This window comes from Coturnix japonica, unplaced genomic scaffold (assembly GCF_054131305.1).
Source record: "Coturnix japonica strain WE unplaced genomic scaffold, WE-NBRP24 Scf081, whole genome shotgun sequence".
Taxonomy (NCBI): domain Eukaryota; kingdom Metazoa; phylum Chordata; class Aves; order Galliformes; family Phasianidae; genus Coturnix; species Coturnix japonica.
This window is the reverse complement of record NW_028188984.1, coordinates 216343-240354: the sequence shown is the minus strand read 5'-3', so window position 1 is coordinate 240354 and position 24012 is coordinate 216343. Positions and strand designations below refer to the sequence as shown.

General features: G+C 51.9%; 1 protein-coding gene across 6 annotated transcripts in view; it reads right to left on the bottom strand.

Annotated features, from left to right (window-relative positions):
• The window catches only part of MCOLN1 (mucolipin TRP cation channel 1), a 24849-nt gene extending 1942 nt beyond the window's left edge, over positions 1-22907 (bottom strand). For 2 of the 6 annotated variants that reach the window (XR_014941432.1, XM_085534351.1), the window contains exons 1-12: positions 22485-22907; positions 15181-15348; positions 12742-12901; positions 11275-11362; positions 10072-10168; positions 9253-9352; positions 8743-8849; positions 6730-6879; positions 4255-4356; positions 3767-3889; positions 3115-3321; positions 733-863 (exon numbers count right to left, since the gene is read on the bottom strand). Coding sequence is in view for 5 of the 6 variants with exons in the window: in XM_085534351.1 (XP_085390477.1) it covers positions 733-863; positions 3115-3321; positions 3767-3889; positions 4255-4356; positions 6730-6879; positions 8743-8849; positions 9253-9352; positions 10072-10168; positions 11275-11362; positions 12742-12901; positions 15181-15348; positions 22485-22724 (1673 nt within the window). In the remaining variant the exon portion in view is untranslated. Of the gene's footprint in view, positions 1-732; positions 864-3114; positions 3322-3766; positions 3890-4254; positions 4357-6729; positions 6880-8742; positions 8850-9252; positions 9353-10071; positions 10169-11242; positions 11363-12741; positions 12902-15029; positions 15088-15180; positions 15349-22484 lie in introns of those variants that run through there. The other 4 variants (XM_085534352.1, XM_085534354.1, XM_085534353.1 and 1 more) reach the window with 4 other exon arrangements.
• Between the last annotated feature and the right edge of the window lie 1105 nt (positions 22908-24012).

Sequence of the window (24012 nt, the reverse complement as noted above, 5' to 3'; positions counted from 1 at the left end):
TAGGGGGGTATTGGGGTGGTAATAGGGGGAGGATTGTGGTGGTAATAGGGGGGTATTGGTGGGTTATATGGGGATATTGGAGTGGGGAATAGGGGAGTATTGTGTGGTAATAGGGGGGTATTGGAGTGGTAATAGGGGGTGCATTGGGTGGGTAATTGGGGGTGGATTGGGGTGGTAATAGGGGGGTATTAGGGTGGATTGGGGTGATAATAGGGGGGTATTGGGGTGGGTTATAGGGGATACAGGGGTGGTAATGGGGAGTGTTGGGGTGGTAATAGGGGAACATTGGGGTGGGTTATAGGGCGGTATTGGGATGGGTTATAGGGGGGTTGATTTGGACGGGTAATAGGAGGGTATTGGGGGTAGTAATAGGGGGGTATTGGTGGGTTATAGGGTGGTATTGGGGTGGTAATATGGGGGTATTGGGGTGGATTGGGGTGATAATAGGGCGGTATTGGGGTGGGTAATAGAGGGGTATTGGGTAGGGTTATGGGGTGGGTATTGGGGTGGTAATAGGGGGATATTGGGGTGGTAATAGGAGTTCGATTAGGATGGGTATTAGGGGGGTATTGGTGGTAATAGGGAAGTATTGGTGGTAATCGGGGGGTATTGGGGTGGTAATAGGGAATATTGGGGTTGTAATAGGGGGGTATTGGTGGTAATAGGGAAGTATTGGTGGTAATAGGGGGGTATTAGGGTGGTTATAGGGGGTGGTTATAGGGTCCCACTCACCGCTCACAGCAGCAGAAGATGGAGCAGCTGGAGCCGCTCTCACGCCGGTACTTGCCTGACTTGGGGCTGTCTTTGCACTCAGCAATATAAGCATGGAGCTGGGACACGGGGGTCTCACCCCCACATTGGTGCTGCAGAAACAGGGGGGGATAAGAGCAATAGGGCTGCACTTATAGGAAGGGGAGGGATGGGGGCTATAGGGGGGATGTGGGGCTATAGGGGGGATGTGGGGGAATAGGGGGGATGTGGGGGCTATAGGGGGGATGTGGGGGCTATAGGGGGGATGTGGGGGCTATAGGGGGGATGTGGGGGCTATAGGGGGGATGTGGGGGCTATAGGGGGGATGTGGGGGCTATAGGGGGGATGTGGGGGAATAGGGGGGATGTGGGGGCTATAGGGAGGATGTGGGGCTATAGGGAGGATGTGGGGCTATAGGGAGGATGTGGGGGAATAGGGGGGATGTGGGGGAATAGGGGGGATGTGGGGGAATAGGGGGGATGTGGGGGAATAGGGGGGATGTGGGGGAATAGGGGGGATGTGGGGGCTATAGGGGGGATGTGGGGGCTATAGGGGGATGTGGGGTCAATAAGGGGGATGTGGGGGGCTATAGGGGGGACGTGGGGCTATAGGGGGGACGTGGGGCTATAGGGGGGATGTGGGGGCTATAGGAGGCATGTGGGGATATAGGGGGGATGTGGGGCTATAGGGGGATGTGGGGATATAGGGGGGATGTGGGGCTATAGGGGGGACGTGGGGGCTTATAGGGGGGATGTGGGGGCTATAGGGGGGATGTGGGGGCTATAGGGGGGATGTGGGGGCTATAGGGGGGATGTGGGGGAATAGGGGGGATGTGGGGCTATACGGGGGACGTGGGGGAATAGGGGGGATGTGGGGCTATAGGGGGGATGTGGGGGCTATAGGGGGGATGTGGGGCTATAGGGGGGATGTGGGGGCTATAGGGGGGATGTGGGGGAATAGGGCGGATGTGGGGGCTATAGGGCGATGTGGGGGCTATAGGGGGGATGTGGGTCTATAGGGGGGATGTGGGGGCTATAGGGGGGATGTGGGGCTATAGGGGGGATGTGGGGGCTATAGGGGGGATGTGGGGGCTATAGGGGGGATGTGGGGGCTATAGGGGGGATGTGGGGCTATAGGGGGGATGTGGGGGCTATAGGGGGGACGTGGGGGCTATAGGGGGGACGTGGGGGCTATAGGGGGGATGTGGGGCTATAGGGGGGATGTGGGGCTATAGGGGGGATGTGGGGGCTATAGGGGGGATGTGGGGCTATAGGGGGGATGTGGGGGCTATGGGGGGATGTGGGGGCTATAGGGGGGATGTGGGGGCTATAGGGGGGATGTGGGGGAATAGGGGGGATGTGGGGGAATAGGGGGGATGTGGGGGCTATAGGGGGGATGTGGGGGCTATAGGGGGGATGTGGGGGCAATAGGGGGGATGTGGGGCTATAGGGGGGATGTGGGGGCTATAGGGGGGATGTGGGGGCTATAGGGGGATGTGGGGCTATAGGGGGGATGTGGGGCTATAGGGGGATGTGGGGCTATAGGGGGGATGTGGGGGCTATAGGGGGATGTGGGGCTATAGGGGGGATGTGGGGGCTATAGGGGAGATGTGGGGCTATAGGGGAGATGTGGGGCTATAGGGGGGATGTGGGGGCTAATGGAAGGATGTGGGGTCTATAAGGGAGATGTGGGGGCTATAGGGGGATGTGGGGCTATAGGGGGGACGTGGGGGCAATAGGGGGGACGTGGGGGCAATAGGGGGGATGTGGGGGCTATAAGGGGGATGTGGGGGCTATAGGGGGGATGTGGGGGCTATAGGGGGGATGTGGGGGCTATAGGGGGGACGTGGGGGCTATAGGGGGGATGTGGGGGCTATAGGGGGGGATGTGGGGGCTATAGGGGGGATGTGGGGGCTATAGGGGGGATGTGGGGGAACAGGGGGGATGTGGGGGCTATAGGGGGGATGGGGTGCTATAGGGGGGATGTGGTGTCTATAGGGGGGATGTGGGGGCTATAGGGGGGATGTGGGGGCTATAGGGGGGTGTGGAGGAATAGGGGGGATGTGGGGGCTATAGGGGGGATGTGGGGCTATAGGGGGATGTGGGGCTATAGGGGGGACGTGGGGGCTATAGGGGGGATGTGGGTCTATACGGGGGATGTGGGGGCTATAGGGGGATGTGGGGGCTATAGGGGGGATGTGGGGGCTATAGGGGGGACGTGGGGGCTATAGGGGGGATGTGGGTCTATACGGGGGATGTGGGGGCTATAGGGGGGATGTGGGGCTATAGGGGGGATGTGGGGGCTATAGGGGGGATGTGGGGGCTATAGGGGGGATGTGGGGCTATAGGGGGGACGTGGTCTGACCTTGATGGTCTCGTAGGAGCCGGTGATGAGGGCAATGAAGAGGCTGAGCACCATGTAGATGAAGAGGCTGATGAAGCTGTACAGGTAGATCTGGCTGAACAGCCAGACCAGGTAACTGCTCTGCTGCATCGCGGCGAAGGTAACGAACATGTCGTCGCCGTTAATGAGGGAGAAGAGACACTCGGACACCATGGAAAGGGAGCGGAACTGGGATGGGATACAGAGCCACAGTGTCAGCTCCTGTTACTTTAAATACCCTTAATACCCTATAGAGCACCACTATGGTGCCTTAATACCCTATAGAGCACCCCTATGGGTCCTTAATACCCTACAGAGCACCCCTATGGGTCCTTAATACCCTACAGAGCACCCCTATGGGTCCTTAATACCCTATAGAGCACCCCTATGGGTCCTTAATACCCTATAGAGCACCCCTATGGTGCCTTAATACCCTACAGAGCACCACTATGGGTCCTTAATACCCTATAGAGCACCACTATGGGTCCTTAATACCCTATAGAGCACCACTATGGTGCCTTAATACCCTATAGAGCACCACTATGGTGCCTTAATACCCTATAGAGCACCACTATGGGTCCTTAATACCCTATAGAGCACCACTATGGGTACTCAATACCCTATAGAGCAGCACCTTGACGTGGTAGGGCCCCAACACGATCCATCCACAGAAGCAATAGCCCAGGTATATGACGGCGACGCAGCAGCAGAAACGGATGACGTTGGGAAGGGCCACCCTTAATGTGACAATGAGGATCTGGGGGTAAAAAGACATTGGGGTTAATAGCCATTATTGGGGTCAATGTCCATCATTGGGGTTAATGTCCATCATTGGGGTCAATGTCCATCATTGGGGTTAATGTCCATCATTGGGGTCAATGTCCATCATTGGGGTTAATGCCCATCATTGGGGTAATAGCCCCCCCCCCATTAAATGAACCCCCCAGCCCCACTTACATCATCCCCCCCCCATTAAATGACCCCCCCAGCCCCACTTACATCGTCCCCCCCCCCATTAATTGACCCCCCCAGCCCCACTTACATCATCCCCCCCCCCATTAAATGACCCCCCCAGCCCCACTTCCATTGTCCCCCCCTTAATGTGCCCCCCCCCCCACTCACATTGTACTTCTGGAAGAAGGTGAGGTAGCGAATGACCCCGACCCAGACCAGCAGCGTGGATGTTCCCAGCAGGATGCTGCACACGTCGTAGTCAGCGATGTTCTGTGGGGACACGGGGGGATATGGGGCACAGCCCCCCCACATTGGGCTCAGTGACCCCCAACCTTGGACTCAATGCCCCCCAACCCCCCCTACATTGGACTCAATGCCCCCCTACATTGGACTCAATGCCCCCCAACCCCCCCTACATTTAACTCAATGCCCCCCTACATTGGACTCAATGCCCCCCAACCCTTCCTACCTTGGACTCCATGCCCCCCAACCCCCAACCTTGCACTCAATGCCCCCCAGCCCCCCTACCTTGCACTCCATGCCCCCCAACCCAATTACCTTGCACTCAATGCCCCCCATTCCTTCCTACCTTGGACTCAATGCCCCCCAGCCCCCCTATATTGAACTCAATGCCCCCCAACCTTGGACTCAATGCCCCCCACCCCCCCTACATTGGACTCAATGCCCCCCCATCCCCTCCACACTGGACTCAATGCCCCCCAACATTGGACTCAATGCCCCCCACCCCCCCCTACATTGGACTCAATGCCCCCCAACCCTGGACTCAATGCCCCCCAGCCCCCCTACATTGGACTCAAGGTCCCCCAACCCTTCCTACATTGGACTCCATGCCCCCCAACCCAATTACCTTGCACTCAATGCCCCCCATTCCTTCCTACCTTGGACTCAATGCCCCCCAATCCTTCCTACATTGGACTCAATGCCCCCCAACCTCCCCTACCTTGGACGCAATGCCCCCACCACCCCCTACATTGGACTCAATGCCCCCCAACCTTGGACTCAATGCCCTCATCCCCCCTACATTGGACTCCATGCCCCCCAACCTCCCCTACATTGAACTCAATGCTCCCAAGACCCCCACACTGGACTCAATGCCCCCCTACATTGGACTCAATGCCCCCCAGCCCAATTACCTTGGACTCAATGCCCCCATTCCTTCCTACATTGGACTCAATGCCCCCATTCCTTCCTACATTGGACTCAATGCCCCCCAACCTTGGATTCAATGCCCCCCCAAGGCCCCCCTACATTAAACTCAATGCCCCCAAGACCCCCACAGTGGACTCAATGCTCCCCAAGCCTTCCTACATTGGACTCAATGCCCCCCTACCTTGGACTCAATGCCCCTCAAACCACCCCTACATTGAACTCAATGCCCCCAAGACCCCCACACTGGACTCAATGCCCCCCAACCTTGGGCTCAATGCCCCCCAGCCCCCCTACATTGGACTCAATGCCCCCACCCCCCCCACCTTGGACTCAATGCCCCCCAGCCCCCCACCTTGCACTCAATGCACCCCAGCCCTCCCACACTGGACTCAATGACCCCCACCTTGGACTCAATGCCCCCTACCCCCCCTACATTGGACTCAATGCCCCCCAACCTTGGACTCAATGCCCTCATCCCCCCTACATTGGACTCAATGCCCCCCACCCCCCCCACATTGGACTCAATGCCCCCCAACCCTTCCCCCAACCCTTCCTACCTTGGACTCAATGCCCCCCAAACCCCCCCTACATTGAACTCAATGCCCCCAAGACCCCCACCTTGGACTCAATGCCCCCCACCCCCCCCCTACATTGGACTCAATGCCCCCCAACCCTCTTTACCTTGGACTCAATGCCCCCCAAGCTTTGGCTCAATGCCCCCCAACCCCCCCCCCACATTGGACTCACTGCCCCCCAACCTTGCACTCAATGCCCCCCAACCCCTCCCTACATTGGACTCACTGCCCCCCAACCTTGCACTCAATGCCCCCCAACCCCCCCCTACATTGGACTCAATGCCCCCAACCCTTCCTACCTTGGACTCAATGCCCCCCAAACCCCCCCTACATTGGACTCAATGCCCCCCATCCTTCCTACATTGGACTCAATGCTCCCCAACCCTTCCTACCTTGGACTCAATGCCCCCCTACATTGAACTCAATGCCCCCAAGACCCCCACGTTGGACTCAATGCCCCCCAACCCTGGACTCAGTGTCCCCCACCCCCCCTACATTGGACTCAATGCCCCCCAACCCTCTTTACCTTGGACTCAATGCCCCCCAAGCTTTGGCTCAATGCCCCCAACCCCCCCACATTGGACTCAATGCCCCCCACCCCCCCCTACATTGGACTCAATGCCCCCCAATCCTTCCTACATTGGACTCAATGCCCCCCAACCCTGGACTCAGTGTCCCCCACCCCCCCCCACATTGGACTCAATGCCCCCCAACCTTGGACTCAATGCCCCCCAACCCCCCCTACCTTGAACTCAATGCCCCCCATCATAACTACCTTGGACTCAATGCCCCCCACACCCCCCTACGTTGGACTCAGTGCCCCCCAATCCTTCCTACATTGAACTCAATGCCCCCCAGCCCCCCCACCTTGGACTCAATGACCCCCAACCCCCTTTACCTTGGACTCGATGCCGATCTTCATGATGGTCCCCATCACGGTGAGGACGTCGCTGATGACCAGCAGGATGTACCAACCATTGAGGAACTCCATCCGATCCGACACGGCCACGCTCTGCTTGTAACGGCGCTGGAAGAACTGACTGAATTCCTGCATTAATGGGGGGGGGGGGAGAAAACAGGGTCCTCAAGGCTGAATTGTGCCCGTCCTTTGGGATCCGTGTCATTATAAAGGATGGAAAAGGCCTTTAGGATCACCCAACCCAATCAATACAATCAATAGGAGCTATAAGATCACCCTGTAAGATCACCCAACCCAATCCATGCAATTATTAGGGCCATAAAAGCCCTTAAAGATCACCCAACCCAATCCATGCAATTATTAGGGCCATAAAAGCCCTTTAAGATCATCCAACCCAATCAATACAATCAATAGGACCTATAAGATCACCCTATAAGATCACCCAACCCAATCCATACCATCATTAGGGCTATAAAGACCCTATAAGATCATTCATCCCAATCCAAGCCATCATTAGGACTATAAAAGCCCTTTAGGATCACCCAACCCAATCCATGCCATCATTAGGGCCATAAAAGCCCTAAGGGCTGGAAAAGACCTATAAGATCACCCTATAAGATCATCCAACCCAATCCATGCCATCATTAAAGGAGATAAGAGCCCTTTAAGATCACCCAACCCAATCCATGCCATCATTAGGGCCATAAAAGCCCATTAAGATCATCCAACCCAATCCATGCCATCAAATAGGGCTGGAAAAGCCCTATAAGATCACCCAACCCAATCCATGCCATTATTAGGGCTATAAGAGCCCTATAAGATCACCCAACCCAATCCATGCCATTATTAGGGCTATAAGAGCCCTATAAGATCAACCAACCCAATCCATGCCATCATTAAAAACTATAAAAACCCTATAAGATCATCCAACCCAATCCATGCAATCAATAGGGCTATAAAGACCCTATAAGATCACCCAACCCAATCCATACCCACATTAAAGGCTATAAAAGCCCTATAAGATCATCCAACCCAATCCATACAATTATTAGGGCTATAAAAGCCCTTTAAGATCACCCAACCCAATCCATGCCATCATTAAAGGCTGGAAAAGACCTTTAAGATCATCCAACCCAATCAATACAATCAATAGGACCTATAAGATCACCCTATAAGATCACCCAACCCAATCCATGCAATTATTAGGGCTATAAAAGCTCTTTAGGGTCATCCAACCCAATCCATATAATCAATAGGGCTGGAAAAGACCTATAAGATCACCCTATAAGATCATCCAGCCCAATCCATGTAGTTATTAGGGCTATAAAAGCCCTTAAAGATCATCCAACCCAATCCATGCCATCATTAGGGCCATAAAAGCCCATTAAGATCATCCAACCCAATCCATGCCATTATTAGGGCTATAAGAGCCCTATAAGATCAACCAACCCAATGCATGCCATCATTAAAAACTATAAAAACCCTATAAGATCATCCAACCCAATCCATGCAATCAATAGGGTTATAAAGAGCCTATAAGATCACCCAACCCAATCCATGCCATCATTAAAGGCTGGAAAAGACCCTATAAAATCACCCAACCCAATCCATACCCACATTAAAGGCTATAAAAGCCCTATAAGATCATCCAACCCAATCCATACAATTATTAGGGCTATAAAAGCCCTTTAGGGTCATCCAACCCAATCCATACCATCAATAGGGCTGGAAAAGACCTTTAAGATCACCCTATAAGATCAACCAACCCAATCCATGCCATCATTAAAGGCTGGATAAGACCCTATAAGATCACCCAACCCAATCCATGCAATTATTAGGGCTATAAAAGCCCTTTAGGATCACCCAACCCAATCCATGCCATTATTAGGGCTATAAAAGCCCTAAAGGATCACCCAACCCAATCCATACAATCAATAGGACCTATAAGATCACCCTATTTAATTAATATCCCCCCCCTAAAGCCCCACTCACGTGCTGCAGCATCAACCCCCTGATGATGGAGCGGGCACAAAGGATGAAGGACAAGGAGCAAACCAGGATGACAACGACATCGAAGAAGAGACGGAAGGAGTTGTCACCTGCAAGGGAAACAATGGCATTAAATAGGGACACAATGGCATTAAACAGGGGCACAATGGCATTAAATAGGGGCACAATGGCATTAAATAGGGGCACAATGGCATTGAATAGGGGCACAATGGCATTAAATAGGGGCACAATGGCATTGAATAGGGGCATAATGGCATTGAATAGGGGCACAATGGCATTGAATAGGGGCACAATGGCATTGAATAGGGGCACAATGGCATTAAATAGGGGCACAATGGCATTGAATAGGGGCACAATGGCATTGAATAGGGGCACAATGGCATTAAATAGGGGCACAATGGCATTAAATAGGGGCACCAGCACCTCCCCATTGACCCTATTGTGCCCTTTGGGGTTTGATGCCACCTCTGTGCCCATCAATCCAGCTCATACCTCGTCCATACACGCTGTGATCTTTGCACTCCTTGATGTCAGCCCTGTTGTCCAGGTGGATTTTCACCCGGCCACTGTGGGCCTTGTTATCAAATGTGATCTGGAAAGATAAGGGGGATCTGTCATTAAATAGCAGCTCCTCATTGCCATTATAGGGGCTATATCACCATTATAGGGGATATATCACCATTATAAGGGATATATCACCATTATAAGGGATATATCACCATTATAAAGGATATATCACCATTATAAAGGATATATCACCATTTATAGGGGATATATCACCATTATAGGGGATATATCACCATTATAAGGGATATATCACCATTATAGGGGATAGATCACCATTATAGGGGATAGATCACCATTATAGGGGATAGATCACCATTATAGGGGATAGATCACCATTATAAGGGATATATATCACCATTATAGGGGATATATCACCATTTATAGGGGATATATCACCATTTATAGGGGATATATCACCATTATAAGGGATATATCACCATTATAGGGGATATATCACCATTATAAGGGATATTTCACCATTATAGGGGATATATCGCCATTATAGGAGATATATCGCCATTATAGGAGATATATCGCCATTATAGGGGATATATCGCCATTATAAGGGATATATCGCCATTATAGGGGATATATCACCATTGTAGGGGATATATCACCATTATAAGGGATATATCACCATTATAGGGAATATATCACCATTATAAGGGATATATATCACCATTATAAGGGATATATCACCATTATAGGGGATATATCACCACCCGGTGCCATCCCAGCACTCACAGTGATGGTGAAGGTGTAACAGTCCGGGATCTCGTTGTTGATGATGGTCTGGATGTTGATGGCTTTCAGCTTGAACTGGATGGTGACGTTGATGAGCCTGTGGGATGGAGACAGTCATTAAGATCCATCTTAGGGCAAATCCAGTGTGTAATACAGACCTGAACCAATGGCCATAACGCAGCACTGGGTCAAATAGCCACAGCAATGGGGGTAGACTTGTTTTAGGGCTGTGCATAGCCATAAAAAAGGCATTTCTAGCCATAAAAATGGCATTTCTAGCCATAAAAATGGCATTTCTAGCCATAAAAATGGCATTTCTAGCCATAAAGAAGGCATTTCTAGCCATAAGAAAAGGCATTTATAGCCATAAAAAAGGCATTTCTAGGCATAAAAAAGGCATTTCTAGCCATAAAGTGCATTTCTAGCCATAAGAAAAGCATTTCTAGGCATAAAAAAGGCATTTCTAGCCATAAGAAAAGGCATTTCTAGCCATAAGAAAGGCATTTCTAGCCATAAGAAAGGCATTTCTAGCCATAAGAAAGGCATTTCTAGCCATAATAGTGCATTTCTAGCCATAAAAAAGGCATTTCTAGCCATAAAAAAGGCATTTCTAGCCATAAAAAAGGCATTTCTAGCCATAAAAGTGCATTTCTAGTCATAAAAAAGGCATTTCTAGCCATAATAAAGGCATTTCTAGCCATAATAAAGGCATTTCTAGCCATAAAAATGGCATTTCTAGCCATAAAAGTGCATTTCTAGCCATAATAAAGGCATTTCTAGCCTTGGAGGGGCCCCAGTGTCATTCAATCGGGCTTTGTGGGGAGCCTTGTTGCATCTCTCAGCACCAACATCAGCTGAAACAAGGAGCTGATTGTGCTGAAAGGCCAAGAAAACACAGCAAAAAGCAGAGCAAGGGAATAACCCTCAACACACAAATATTACAGGGTAGAAATAGAGCTTTGAGAGCAGCCCTGCAACCAATAGAGACAGGGCCGGAAAGCAGCTGATTCTTGTGCAATCAAAGTGGTTTCACATCCCCCCTCAGCCCAAGGGTGGATTTGTTTCTCTCTTATGAGGGTTTTAAAGCAAACAAGTGGTTTTTTTGTGCTGGTAAATGGAGCCTGAGGCTCAAAGCATGAGGAAATCCATTGGTCGGGCACGTGCTCAGCACCTGAATGCAGCAGGGAAGGCAACAGCCATTACTTGTGGAATTTGAAGGTGAAGTTCTTGTAGCTGCGCTCCAGTTCGGGGGGGAGAGGATGGGGGTCTTCGGGGTCCACTCCCAGGCAGTCTGTAGGGAGGGAGAAGCACCATTAGGGAAGCCTAAAGAGCTAAAGAGACCCCTCAGTTCTCCTTGATTCCATAGCAAGAAGTAAAACCCACCCATGGTGGCCACAAATCCCTCCTTAGACGCAGATTTAGGAAGGGAGAGCTAAGGCCCAACTATGGGATGGAGGAGCTACGGCCCAGCTATAACATGGCGGAGCTAAGGCCCAGTTATAAAATGGAGGAGCTCAGGCCCAGCTATAACATGGCGGAGCTAAGGCCCAGCTATAACATGGAGGAGTTAAGGCCCAGCTATAACATGGAGGAGCTACGGCCCAGCTATAACATGGTGGAGCTAAGGCCCAGTTATAACATGGCGGAGCTAAGGCCCAGCTATAACATGGAGGAGCTACGGCCCAGCTATAACATGGTGGAGCTAAGGCCCAGTTATAACATGGAGAAGCTAAGGCCCAGCTATAACATGGAGGAGCTAAGGCCCAGCTATAACATGGAGGAGCTAAGGCCCAGCTATAACATGGAGGAGCTACGGCCCATATATAACATGGAGGAGCTAAGGCCCAGCTATAACATGGAGGAGCTAAGGCCCAGCTATAACATGGAGGAGCTAAGGCCCAGCTATGGGATGGAGGAGCTAAGGCCCAGCTATAACATGGTGGAGCTAAGGCCCAGCTATGGGATGGAGGAGCTAAGGCCCAGCTATAACATGGCGGAGCTAAGGCCCAGCTATAACATGGCGGAGCTAAGGCCCAGCTATAACATGGAGGAGCTAAGGCCCAGCTATAACATGGAGGAGCTAAGGCCCAGCTATAACATGGTGGAGCTAAGGCCCAGCTATAACATGGAGGAGCTAAGGCCCAGCTATAAGATGGAGGAGCTAAGGCCCAGCTATAACATGGCGGAGCTAAGGCCCAGCTATAACATGGAGGAGCTAAGGCCCAGCTATAACATGGAGGAGCTAAGGCCCAGCTATAACATGGTGGAGCTAAGGCCCAGCTATAACATGGAGGAGCTAAGGCCCAGCTATAACATGGAGGAGCTAAGGCTCAGCTATAACATGGCGGAGCTAAGGCCCAGCTATAACATGGCGGAGCTAAGGCCCAGCTATAACATGGAGGAGCTAAGGCCCAGCTATGACATGGAGGAGCTAAGGCCCAGCTATAACATGGCGGAGCTAAGGCCCAGCTATGACATGGAGGAGCTAAGGCCCAGCTATGGGATGGAGGAGCTAAGGCCCAGCTATAACATGGCGGATCTCAGGCCCATATACATGGCAGATCTCAGGCCCATATATAACATGGCGGATCTCAGACCCATATACAACATGGCGGACCTAATGCCCATCTATAGGACGGGGATCTCATCCCTCCCGACCCTACAACCCACCTGTGACAACCTTGGGGTCGATGTTGAAGGTGTCGTTGGCCGGGTCGATGCGTCCCCTGCGATAATATTGCTGGCACAGCATCAGGGCCGAGTGGTTGCCGCCATTTTGCCCTCGGACGTAGGCGTAGCGACCAATGGTCTCATTGGGAATGGCCAAATACTGTAGAAATTAGATGTTTTAAGGAAAAAAGAGATGTTTTAAGGAGTTTTATGTGCTCGTATCACCTTCTCCTCCATGTTATAGCTGGGCCTTAGCTCCGCCATGTTATAACTGGGCCTTAGCTCCGCCATGTTATAGCTGGGCCTTAGCTCCGCCATGTTATAACTGGGCCTTAGCTCCGCCATGTTATAACTGGGCCGTAGCTCTGCCATCCCATAGCTGGGCCTTAGCTCCTCCATGTTATAGCTGGGCCTTAGCTCCGCCATGTTATAGCTGGGCCTTAGCTCCTCCATGTTATAGCTGGGCCTTAGCTCCTCCATGTTATAGCTGGGCCTTAGCTCCGCCATGTTATAACTGGGCCGTAGCTCTGCCATCCCATAGCTGGGCCTTAGCTCCTCCATGTTATAGCTGGGCCTTAGCTCCGCCATGTTATAGCTGGGCCTTAGCTCCTCCATGTTATAGCTGGGCCTTAGCTCCGCCATGTTATAGCTGGGCCTTAGCTCCGCCATGTTATAGCTGGGCCTTTTTTTTTATGTCTATGCACAGCCCTAAAGCAAGTCCTCCCCCATTGCTGTGGCTGTTTGCCCCAGCTGGGTCTTATCGCTGATCTCACCTTATCGCTGATCTCACCTTATCCCTGATCTCACCTTATCAATCGCTGATCCCACCTTATCGCTCATCTCACGTTATCTCTGATCTCACCTTATCGCTCATTTCACCTTATCGCTCGTCTCACCTTATCGCTCGTCTCACCTTATCGCTCATGTCACCTTATCGCTCATGTCACCTTATCAATCGCTGATCTCACCTTATCGCTGATCCCACCTTATCGCTGATCCCACCTTATCGCTGATCCCACCTTATCGCTCGTCTCACCTTATCGCTCGTCTCACCTCATCGCTGATCCCACCTCATCACTGATTTCAACTTATCGCTCATCTCACCTTATCGATGATCCCACCTCATCGATGATCCCACCTCATCGCTGGTCTCACCTTATCATCGCTGATCTCACCTTATCGCTGACCTCACCTCATCGCTCATCTCACCTCATCGCTGACCTCACCTCATCGCTGACCTCACCTCATCGCTGACCTCACCTTATCGCTGATCCCACTTTATCGCTGATCTCACCTTATCGCTGATCTCACCTTATCCCTGATCTCACCTCATCCCTGATCTCACCTTATCGCTCATCTCACCTTATCCCTGATCTCACCTTATCCCTGATCTCACCTTATCGCTCATCTCACCTTATCAGTGATCTCACCTTATCGCTCATCTCACCTTATCGCTCATCTCACCTTATCGCTCATCTCACCTTATCAATCGCTGATCTCACCTTATCGCTCATCTCACCTTATCAATCGCTGATCTCACCTTATCGCTCATCTCACTTCATCGCTCGTCTCACCTCATCGCTCATCTCACCTTATCCCTGATCTCACCTTATCCCTGATCCCACCTTATCCCTGATCTCACCTTATCGCTCATCTCACCTTATCCCTGATCTCACCTTATCCCTGATCTCACCTTATCGCTCATCTCACCTTATCCTTGATCCCACCTTATCCCTGATCTCACCTTATCGCTCATCTCACCTTATCCCTGATCTCACCTTATCCCTGATCTCACCTTATCCCTGATCTCACCTTATCGCTCATCTCACCTTATCCTTGATCCCACCTTATCCCTGATCTCACCTTATCGCTCATCTCACCTTATCCCTGATCTCACCTTATCCCTGATCTCACCTTATCCCTGATCTCACCTTATCGCTCATCTCACCTTATCCTTGATCCCACCTTATCCCTGATCTCACCTTATCGCTCATCTCACCTTATCCCTGATCTCACCTTATCCCTGATCTCACCTTATCCCTGATCTCACCTTATCGCTCATCTCACCTTATCCTTGATCCCACCTTATCGCTCATCTCACCTTATCGCTCATCTCACCTTATCCCTGATCTCACCTTATCCCTGATCTCACCTTATCCCTGATCTCACCTTATCGCTCATCTCACCTTATCGCTCATCTCACCTTATCGCTCATCTCACCTTATCGCTCATCTCACCTTATCACTGATCTCACCTTATCGCTCATCTCACCTTATCACTGACCTCACCTTATCTATGGCGTAGAAGACGTGCTCGTAGAGGTCGTGCTGATCCCACCTTATCGCTCATCTCACCTTATCCCTGATCTCACCTTATCTCTGACCTCACCTTATCACTGATCTCACCTTATCGCTCATCTCACCTTATCACTGACCTCACCTTATCTATGGCGTAGAAGACGTGCTCGTAGAGGTCGTGCTGGGTGTACACGGCGTAGGCGTCGTCGCTGCCGTCCGTGTAGCCCTTGAGGAAGAGGTGCTTGAAGGTCGCCGTGTTCTCCTCCTTGAACGTCACCACCATCTGGTTGCTGAGCCCGAACAGGATGAGCTGAGGGACAAAGGACAACGGCGGCGCTGCAAACAGACCCAAAACGCAGCAATTCCAACCCAAAATGGGGACACGGGAGGGAAACGCCGTCACTCGGTTTAATGGAGGGGGTTGGGAATACGAGGAGCAGATCTATGGACAGAAATCTCTACATGTTTGACCTTCCAGGACCCTTTAACCCAACGTATAACACTGAGGGTTAATGGAACTCCACTTTTCCCTTCCAGGACCCTTTAAACCTATACTTAACACTGAGGGTTAATGGAACTCCACCTCTTTTCCCTTCCAGGACCCCTTAACCCTATACTTAACACTAAGGGTTAATATAACTCCCCGTTTTCCCTTCCAGGACCCTTTAACCCAATGTTTAACACTACGGGTCAATGGAACTCCACTTTTCCCTTCTAGGACCCCTTAAGCCTGAAGTTAACACTGAGGGTCAATGGAACTCCACTTTTCCCTTCCAGGACCCTTTAAGCCAAAACTTAACACTGAGGGTTAATGGAACTCCACTTTTCCCTTCTAGGACCCCTTAAGCCTGAACTTAACACTGAGTGTTAATGGAACTCCACCTTTCCCTTCCAGGACCCTTTAACACTTAACACTAAGGGTCAATGTAACTCCACTTTTCCCTTCCAGGACCCTTTAACCCAAGCCCTAACACTAAGGGTTAATGGAACTCCACTTTTCCCTTCCAGGACCCTTTAACACTTAACACTGAGGGTCAATGGAACTCCACCTCTTTTCCCTTCCAGGACCCTTTAAGCCTATAACTAACAGTTAAGGTCAATGGAACTCCACTTTTCCCTTCCAGGACCCTTTAACCCAACCCTTAGCACTGAGGGTTAATGGAACCCCACCTCTTTTCCCTTCCAGGACCCTTTAAGCCAACACTTAACACTGAGGGCCAATGGGACTCCACCTCTTTTCCCTTCCAGGACCCTTTAAGCCTATAACTAACAGTTAAAGTCAATGGAACTCCACTTTTCCCTTCTAGGACCCTTTAACCCAACACTTAACACGAAGGGTTAATGGAACCCCACCTCTTTTCCCTTCCAGGACCCTTTAAGCCTATACTTAACACTAAGGATTAATGGAACTCCACTTTTCCCTTCCAGGACCCTTTAACCCAACCCTTAGCACTGAGGGTTAATGGAACCCCACCTCTTTTCCCTTCCAGGACCCTTTAAGCCAACACTTAACACTGAGGGCCAATGGGACTCCACCTCTTTTCCCTTCCAGGACCCTTTAAGCCTATAACTAACAGTTAAAGTCAATGGAACTCCACTTTTCCCTTCTAGGACCCTTTAAGCCTATAATTAACACTGAGGGTTAATGGAACTCCACTTTTCCCTTCCAGGACCCTTTAAGCCTATACTTAACACTAAGGGTTAATGGAATTCCACCTTTCCCTTCTAGGACCCTTTAACACTTAACACTAAGGGCTAATGGAACTCCCCCTGTTTTCCCTTCCAGGACCCTTTAACCCTACCCTTAACACTGAGGGTCAATGAAACTCCACTTTTCCCTTCCAGGACCCTTTAAGCCTATACTTAATACTGAGTGTTAATGGAACTCCACTTTTCCCTTCCAGGACCCCTTAAACCTATACTTAACACTGAGGGCCAATGGGACTCCACCTCTTTTCCCTTCCAGGACCCCTTAAACCTATACTTAACACTGAGGGTTAATGGAACTCCACCTCTTTTCCCTTCCAGGACCCCTTAACCCTATACTTAACACTAAGGGTTAATATAACTCCCCGTTTTCCCTTCCAGGACCCTTTAACCCAATGCTTAACACTGAGGGTCAATGGAACTCCACTTTTCCCTTCCAGGAACCTTTAAGCCTATAATTAACACTGAGGGTCAATGGAACTCCACCTTTCCCTTCCAGGACCCTTTAACACTTAACACTAAGGGTCAATGGAACACCACTTTTCCCTTCCAGGACCCTTTAAGCCTATACTTAACACTAAGGGTTAATGGAACCCCACCTCTTTTCCCTTCCAGGACCCCATAACCCAACATTTAACACTAAGGATTAATGGAACTCCACTTTTCCCTTCCAGGACCCTTTAACCCAACCCTTAGCACTGAGGGTTAATGGAACCCCACCTCTTTTCCCTTCCAGGACCCTTTAACCCAACACTTAACACTGAGGGTCAATGGAATCCCACCTATTTTCCCTTCCAGGACCCTTTAAGCCTATAATTAACACTGAGGGTTAATGGAACTCCACTTTTCCCTTCTAGGACCCTTTAACACTTAACACTGAGGGTCAATGGAACCCCACCTCTTTTCCCTTCCAGGACCCTTTAACCCAACATTTAACACTAAGGGTTAATGGAACTCCACTTTTCCCTTCCAGGACCCTTTAACCCAAGCCCTAACACTGAGGGTTAATGGAACTCCACTTTTCCCTTCCAGGACCCTTTAACACTTAACACTGAGGGTCAATGGAATTCCACCTCTTTTCCCTTCCAGGACCCTTTAACCCAATGTTTAACACTGAGGGTCAATGGAACTCCACTTTTCCCTTCCAGGACCCTTTAAGCCTATACTTAACACTGAGGGTTAATGGAACCCCACCTCTTTTCCCTTCCAGGACCTCTCCAATGTCATTTCTCCCAACCCACACACTCTGAAGCCTTTTCCCAGGCCACTAATTAGCCCTAATTACCACTAATCACGCCTGATTACCACTAATTACCACTAATTACCCCTAATTACCACTAATTACCACTAATTACCCCTAGTTACCCCCTAATTAGCCCCTGATTACCCCTGATTACCCCTAATTACCACCTAATTACCACCTAATTACCCCTATTTGCCACTAATTACCCCCTAATTACCCCCCGATTACCACTAATAACCCCCCGATTACCACTGATTACCACTAATTACCCCCTAATTACCACTAATTACACCCTGATTACCACTAATTACCCCTAATTACCACTAATTACCCCTAATTACCACCTAATTACCCCTAATTACCCCCTAATTTCCCCCCGATTACCACTAATTACCCCTAATTACCCCCTAATTGCCGCTAATTGCCCCCTAATTACCACTGATTACCCCTTAATTACCCCCTAATTACCACTAATTACCCCTAATTGCCACCTAATTACCCCCAATTACTCCCTAATTACTACTAATTACCCCGCTAATTACCCCCGATTACCACTAATTACCCCCCTAATTACCCCCTAATTACCCCTAATTACCCCCTAATTTCCCCCCGATTACCACTAATTACCCCTAATTACCCCCTAATTGCCGCTAATTGCCCCCTAATTACCACTGATTACCCCTTAATTACCCCCTAATTACCACTAATTACCCCTAATTGCCACCTAATTACCCCCAATTACTCCCTAATTACTACTAATTGCCCCCTAATTACCCCCGATTACCACTAATTACCCCCTAATTACCCCTAATTACCCCCAATTACCCCCCTAATTACCACTAATTACCCCCTAATTACCACTAATTACCAACATAATATGATCAGGTCTCTTTTAAGAGGCTGCTGTTAGAACAAGGGGTGGGGACAGGAGTTGCCCCATAGAGTCCCCATATCTCATTGTGTCCCCTCCTACACCCCATTGTACCCCATAGCGGCCCCATATCTCATTGTGTCCCCTATTACATCCCATTGCCCACCCCATAGAGTCCCCATAGCGGCCCCATATCTCACTGGGTGCTCCCTTCTACACCCCACTGCCCACCCCATAGTGGCCCCCAGCCCCACAGCACCCCCACATCCCAACACCCCCAAACCCCATCCCCTTCCCCACTGTCCCCACCCCCATTGCCCCCCTTATTACTACCCCCACTAACCAAGGCCACCCCAACCCCCTCTGTATCCCCCCCCACTGCCCCCCAGCCCCCCCCAGCCCCACATCCCCACACCACCCCATAACCCCCAGCCCCACATCGTCCCCATAACCCCCCCCAGCCCTATATTCCCCCCATAACACCCCCAGCCCCACATCCCCACATCACTCCCATAACCCCCCCCCAGCCCCACATCCCCCATAACCAGCCCCACATCCCCATAACCGGCCCCACATCGCCCCCATAACCAGCCCCACATTATCCCCCGTAACCAGCCCCACATCCCCCATAACCCCCAGCCCCACATTATCCCCCATAAACCAGCCCCACATCATCCCCCATAACCAGCCCCACATCATCCCCCATAACCAGCCCCACATCATCCCCCATAACCAGCCCCACATTATCCCCCATAACCAGCCCCACATCATCCCCCGTAACCAGCCCCACATCATCCCCCATAACCAGCCCCACATCATCCCCCGTAACCAGCCCCACATCATCCCCCGTAACCAGCCCCACATCATCCCCCATAACCAGCCCCACATCATCCCCCGTAACCAGCCCCACATCATCCCCCGTAACCAGCCCCACATTATCCCCCATAACCAGCCCCACATCCCCCCTATAACCAGCCCCACATCATCCCCCATAACCAGCCCCACATCATCCCCCATAACCAGCCCCACATCGTCCCATAACCAGCCCCACATCGCCCCCATAACCCCCCCCCAACCCTACATCCCCACATTGCCCCATAACCCCCCCAGCCCCATAAACCCCTCCAGTCCCACCTCCCCCATAACCCAGCCCCACATCCCCCCATAACCCAGCCCCACACCGCCCCAATAACCCCCCCACAACCCCACATGCCCCCATAACCCCCCCTCCCCCAGCCCCACATCCCCACACCACCCCATAACCCCCAGCCCCACATCGCCCCATAACCCCCCCAGCCCAACATCCCCACACTGACCCCCATAACCCCCCCAGCCCCACATCGCCCCATAACCCCCCCAGCCCCACATCCCCCCCATCAGCCCCACATCCCCCCCATCAGCCCCACATCCCCCCCATAACCCCCATCAGCCCCACACTGCCCCACATTGCTCCCAGCCCCACATCGCCCCCATAACCCCCTCAGCCCCACACCAACCCTATAACCCCCCCCAATCCGACATCCCCACATCGCCCCATAACCCCCCCAGCCCCATATCCCCCCATAACCCCCCCAGCCCCACACCGCCCCATAACCAGCCCCACATCGCCCCCATAACCCCCACCAGCCCCACATCGCCCCCATAACCCCCACCAGCCCCACATCCCCCATAACCCAACCCCTTCGCCGCCATAACCTCCCCCAGCCCTACATCACCCCCATAACCCCCAGCCCCACACTGCCCCATAACCCAGCCCCACATCGCCCCCATAACCCCTCCAGCCTCACACCAGCCCATAACACCCTCAGCCCCACATGCCCCCATAACCCCCCCAGACCCACATCACCCCCATAACCCCCAGCCCCACACCGCCCCATAACTCCCCCCAGCCCCACACCGCCCCCATAACCAGCCCCACATCACCCCATAAACCAGCCCCACATTATCCCCCATAACCAGCCCATTATCCCCCATAAACAACCCCACATCCCCCATAACCCCCAGCCCCACATTATCCCCCATAACCAGCCCCATATCCCCCCCATAACCAGCCCCACATTATCCCCCATAACCAGCCCCACATTATCCCCCATAACCAGCCCCACATTATCCCCCATAACCAGCCCCAAATCCCCCCATAACCCCCCCCAACCCTACATCCCCACATCCCCCCATAACCCTCTCAGCCCCATATCCCATTCCCATCCTCTATACCCCTATATCCCCTACATCCCCCATATCCCCTATATATATCCCCTATATCCCCTATATATATCCCCTATACCCCATCCCCCATATCCCCTATACCCTTATATCCCCTATGTCCCCTATATCCCCTATACCCCCTATATCCCCTACACCCCTATATATATCCCCTATATCCCCTATATCCCTTATACCCCTATATACATCCCCTATATCCCCTATACCCCTATATACATCCCCTATACCCCTATATCCCCCATATCCCCTATACCCCTATATATATCCCCTATATCCCCTATACCCCTATATATATCCCCTATACCCCTATATATATCCCCTATATCCCCTATACCCCTATATATATCCCCTATATCCCTATATCCCCTATACCCCTATATACATCCCCTATACCCCTATATACATCCCCTACACCCCTATATACATCCCCTATACCCCTATATACATCCCCTATACCCCTATATATATCCCCTACACCCCTATATACATCCCCTATACCCCTATATATATATCCTACACCCCTATATACATCCCCTATACCCCTATATATATCCCCTATACCCCTATATATATCCCCTATACCCCTATATATATCCCCTATACCCCCATATCCCCTATACCCCCTATATCCCCTATATATATCCCCCATATCCCCTATATCCCCTATACCCCCATATCCCCTATATCCCCTATATCCCCCATATCCCCCATATCCCTATATCCCCTATCCTGTATCCCATACTCTATATCCCCTATATCCCTATACCCCATCCCCTATATCCCCTATACCCCTATATCCCCTATATCCCCTATATCCCCTATACCCCCTATATCCCCTATACCCCCTATACCCCCTATACCCCCTATATCCCCTATATCCCCTATACTCCCTATACCCCCTATATCCCCTATATCCCCTATACCCCCTATATCCCCTATATCCCCTATATCCCCTATACCCCCTATATCCCCTATACCCCCTATATCCCCTATACCCCCTATACCCCCTATATCCCCTATATCCCCTATATCCCCTATACCCCCTATACCCCCTATACCCCCTTTACCCCCATACCCCCTATACCCCCTATATCCCCTATACCCCCTATATCCCCTATACCCCCTATATCCCCTATACCCCCTATACCCCCTATATCCCCTATATCCCCTATACCCCCTATACCCCCTATACCCCCTTTACCCCCATACCCCCTATACCCCCTATATCCCCTATACCCCCTATACCCCCTATATCCCCTATACCCCCTATATCCCCTATATCCCCTATACCCCCTATATCCCCTATATCCCCTATACCCCCTATATCCCCTATACCCCCTATACCCCCTATATCCCCTATACCCCTATATACATCCCCCATACCCCCCATACCCCCGTTCACCTGCACGGTGACCACGACGATCTTGGCCATTTGCAGTCCGAGCTTTACGGGCCTCCTGCCCCGCGCCCGGTATTTATCGCACGGACTCATGAAGAAATACTTCAATCTCCGTCTCAGTTCTTCCTCCTCCTCCTCCCCCGGTGTCTCCGTGGCTCCATAACCCGGTGTCCGGCTCAGCAGCCGCTCGGTCTCTGCATAGAACGACTCGCTCAGGTCCCGCTCCGTCCCGCTCCCCGCCATTACAACCGCGGCCTGCACTCACCGCACGGAGCCGCCATGACACCTCCTCGGCGCGGCTACATCCGGCCTCCCGACATCACGTGACAGGAAGCCACCGCGCCGCCATTTTGGACGCGCCCATTGAGCCGTCAGCTCGGCCAATCGCTGCTGAGTATGACAAATAGCCCCGCCCACTGGTTGCTATGATACCACGGTCCCGCCCATTGGTTGCTTTGATACCGTGGCCCCGCCCACTCGTTGCTATGATACCGTGTCCCCTCCCATTGGTTGCTATGATACTGTAGCCCCGCCCACTCGTTGCTATGACACCGTGCCCCCTCCCATTGGTTGCTATGATACCGTGGCCCCTCCCATTGGTTGCTATGATACCGTGGCCACTCCCATTGGTTGCTATGATACCGTGGCCCCGCCCACTTGTTGCTGTGACACCGTGGCCCCTCCCATTGGTTGCTATGATGCCGTGGCCCCGCCCATTGGTTGCTATGACACCATAGCCCCGCCCACTCGTTGCTATGACACCATGGCCCCGCCCACTCGTTGCTATGATACCGTGGCCCCGCCCACTCGTTGCTATGATACCGCAACCAATACCAATATGGCCACCATGACACATCCCAATATGGCCGCCATGACACATCCCAATATGGCCGCCATGACACATCCCAACATGGCCGCCATGACACATCCCAATATGGCCGCCATGACACATCCCAATATGGCCGCCATGACACATCCCAACATGGCCGCCATGACACATCCCATCATGGCCACCATGACACATCCCAACATGGCTGCCATGACACCACACCAATATGGCCACCATGACACATCCCAACATGGCCGCCATGACACATCCCCAACATGGCCGCCATGACACCATCCCAACATGGCTGCCATGACACATCCCAACATGGCCGCCATGACACATCCCAACATGGCCACCATGACACATCCCAACATGGCCGCCATGACACATCCCAATATGTCCACCATGATACATCCCACCATGGCCGCCATGACACATCCCAACATGGCCGGCATGACACATCCCAATATGGCTGCCATGACACATCCCAACATGGCCGCCATGACACATCCCAATATGGCTGCCATGACACATCCCAACATGGCCTCCATGACACATCCCAACATGGCCGGCATGACACATCCCATCATGGCCGCCATGACACATCCCAATATGGCCGCCATGACACATCCCAACATGGCCGGCATGACACATCCCAACATGGCCGGCATGACACATCCCATCATGGCCGCCATGACACAT